This window comes from Vicia villosa, linkage group LG3, assembly GCF_029867415.1.
Source record: "Vicia villosa cultivar HV-30 ecotype Madison, WI linkage group LG3, Vvil1.0, whole genome shotgun sequence".
In the NCBI taxonomy this organism is placed as follows: domain Eukaryota; kingdom Viridiplantae; phylum Streptophyta; class Magnoliopsida; order Fabales; family Fabaceae; genus Vicia; species Vicia villosa.
This window is the reverse complement of record NC_081182.1, coordinates 182,528,524-182,531,378: the sequence shown is the minus strand read 5'-3', so window position 1 is coordinate 182,531,378 and position 2,855 is coordinate 182,528,524. Positions and strand designations below refer to the sequence as shown.

The window sequence follows — 2,855 nt, the reverse complement described above, 5'->3', positions numbered from 1 at the left end:
ATTGAAAACACATCATAGCAAATCAATTTCCCCCATAGGTAAATCGATTTCCTGCTGAACCAGAAACAAAAATCTTCAACTTTTTCCAAATACGAACCTTTGTATCCAAACCTCCAAAAATCCCAATTTCGCAACCAAAACTCATTATTTTAGTACCAATGATTTAACGCATAACAAACACAACAATCTAATACACATATACAATCCATTGCACACAATTTATCACATTCATACTAATAAATTCCAACAAATCATCAAACATCAAAATTGCAAATTTAGAAGATCATGGATATCAAAGCATAAAATCAAACCCACCATAACATATCATCAATACAAGTTAGAACATACACATCATTCATGACATCCAAAACACATAAAAACTTAAATACTTCACACATTCATGGATTGACAATTATGAAACTTAACCTCTACCATACCCATCATAATGCCAACCCTTAGAGAGTAAGAACCCCGCCCTTGCCTTAGCAAAAGCTTCACCTTCTCCAATGGAGTTCTTCCCCTTTATGCCCTAGTTTTCCTCTTTCTTCTCTTGTTTCTCTTCTTTCTCCAAAATAAGTTATGAGACTCAATCTCTAAAATCCTAACTATTACTATTTCACTTCTCACTAATGGGCTTCACCCGTAATCCATCTATTGTGACATATATCTACCACTAAGGCCCAATACTACTAACTTCATTATATTATATCAATTAACTGACAAAACACACTATAAATAATTAAATAGTCACATAACATAAACGAATATTATTCCAATAATATTCCACAACCACAATCAATCCATAGCTTAAATAACACAAACTCACAATTGTATTTCTCCGACTAATCTGACCATAATTTTACTGCTCAAATCAATACATTAATCCAATCACGCCTTTAAATTAATAGCGATAAATCCCGACTTCAACTAATTCCAACGAATAAATCCTGGATCAATTTAATTAAATAATTAATTAAATTCGAGGCGTTACTGCCACCCCATTCTTTTCATTCTCCTAAAAACATAAACTTTTCCACACAAACCCATTTGTGCTAACTTCTACACAAACTAAACTTGCTCTACAACTCCTTCCAAGCATTTATAAGCATTCAAAGTCTCGTTCAACAACAACTTCAACCATCAACAAAATTTAAGTTTTCTTATTTTGAAATCTAGGTTGTAAATGTTATTAGGGCATTTAGAAATTAGATAAATGTTGTAGGGTGAAGTTCTTGTATGTCAATGATTGTGTTTAGATAGAAAAAATTTGATTTTGAAGCAGTAAGGGCAAGAAAATGGGTTTCTGCAGAAATGGAGTCTAGCAGGGGTTTTCGAAAGTGCATTTTCGTAGTCACCTCTGACCAGTTTCGGAAATGCACTTTCGAAATATCCACTGAACTGTTTTTTTTTCTTCTAAATTTTCATAGTTGTTTCAAAGTCTTACCGATTGCAGTTTTTCAAGAAAATGATAGGAAATCAAGCACCGGCCGCACGACTTAGACAGGGTAGGGAGACATAGATAGCATCGGCTCGGCGCGAGAGGGTTGCACAGCAAGCAGTGACTCGGGGACGGAGTCGAGTCTGAGTACCATTTCAAATGGAAGAGGTGCCTGGAGGTTCCTCATTTGGATTGAGGAGTCGGCTGGCTCGGGCGTCTTCCTCCCGTGAGGTTGAGGAGGAGGAGGTGGAGGAACATCAGAAGGAGGTGGAGGCACCTGAGGAGGAGGGGGTGCCCGAGGTGAAGGCACCTGAGAACGACGTGGATGTTCAGGACGATGAGCAGGAGGGCTACCTGGGAGGGCCTTCAGACACATCTCTGTTGATATACTACCATGACCACATCGCTCAACGTGTTTGGGAGAGAGAGGTAGTTTTTTATTACACTTTCTAATTTAACTGTTTTAATTACAAATAGTTGAAAACATTAACTAACATTGTTGTTTTTTTTTTGTTGTGACAGGAAAGGCCGACCATAAAATCCGTGAACCTTTCGTGGAAAATATTTAATCTCTTTATTCCACAGGCTCAGTGGTTTAACAATGTTGTAGTTGCTTCCGGTCTTGGCGGGTTATACATGACTGGATATAGTACCATAAGCCACGACATGCAGGGGAAATATGCCAAAAGGTGGAACAAGGAGACATCGTCTTTCCACTTTCCTATCGGGGGGTTGACGATCACCATCTATGATGTTGCATGTCTGCTCCACCTTCCGATCAGATGGATTCTACTGAACCATTCTCGCATACACGGGTTGAGGCCATCGGGTGTATGGTGGATTTTCTAGGCATGCTCCCATTTATGGCCGAGAGGGAGTGCAGTGTAACGAATGGGGCACATATCCAGTTCTCCAGCCTGAGAGAGCTTTACGAGAACCATTTGGTCGCGGAAGCTGAGACCGAGGAGGAGGGCGACGCTTTATTTGTTGAGTATCACCGAGCTTACGCTTTGCGGTGTTGGTTCATGTTCTTGGTTGGCACGGTGCTTTTTATGGACAAAAGTGCCACCAACGTGGACATGACATATCTCTAGTACTTCATTGATTTGAGTAGAGTGAATTAGTGGAACTGGGGGGGCCTCTATTCTGGTATACCTATACTAGAAGCTAAATGAAGTAAGTTTATGGAGGACTCGACAGCTGACTGGATCTTGCACACTCCTGACGGTACAATTATTTTTAATTATATCACATTTAATATGTTATTTCTTAATGTGTACTAACATATCATCTTATTTGTGTTTCAGTGCTGGATCATCTCATACTTCCACCGCATCCATGACTACGACCCTGATCCTTCGTACTCTGACGTCATGCCCAGGGCCACACGATAAGTCTTCCAAAGGGGGAATCAGAA

General features: G+C 39.7%; 1 protein-coding gene across 1 annotated transcript; it reads left to right on the top strand.

Moving 5' to 3' along the window:
* The first annotated feature begins 1,597 nt into the window (after positions 1-1,597).
* On the top strand, positions 1,598-2,532 carry LOC131659488 (protein MAIN-LIKE 2-like). Its single transcript, XM_058928672.1, has 3 exons — positions 1,598-1,867; positions 1,961-2,198; positions 2,288-2,532. The coding sequence occupies exons 1-3, from the start codon at positions 1,598-1,600 to the stop codon at positions 2,530-2,532; spliced, it is 753 nt and encodes a 250-aa protein (XP_058784655.1).
* The last annotated feature ends 323 nt before the right edge of the window (positions 2,533-2,855 follow it).

Coding starts and splice junctions, on each gene's coding strand:
- LOC131659488 (XM_058928672.1), top strand. CDS start 1,598: ATGGAAGAGGTGCCTGGAGGTTCCTCATTTGGATTGAGGAGTCGGCTG. Junction 1,868..1,960: donor AACGTGTTTGGGAGAGAGAG/GTAGTTTTTTAT, acceptor TTGTTGTGACAG/GAAAGGCCGACCATAAAATC. Junction 2,199..2,287: donor CACCATCTATGATGTTGCAT/GTCTGCTCCACC, acceptor TGGATTTTCTAG/GCATGCTCCCATTTATGGCC.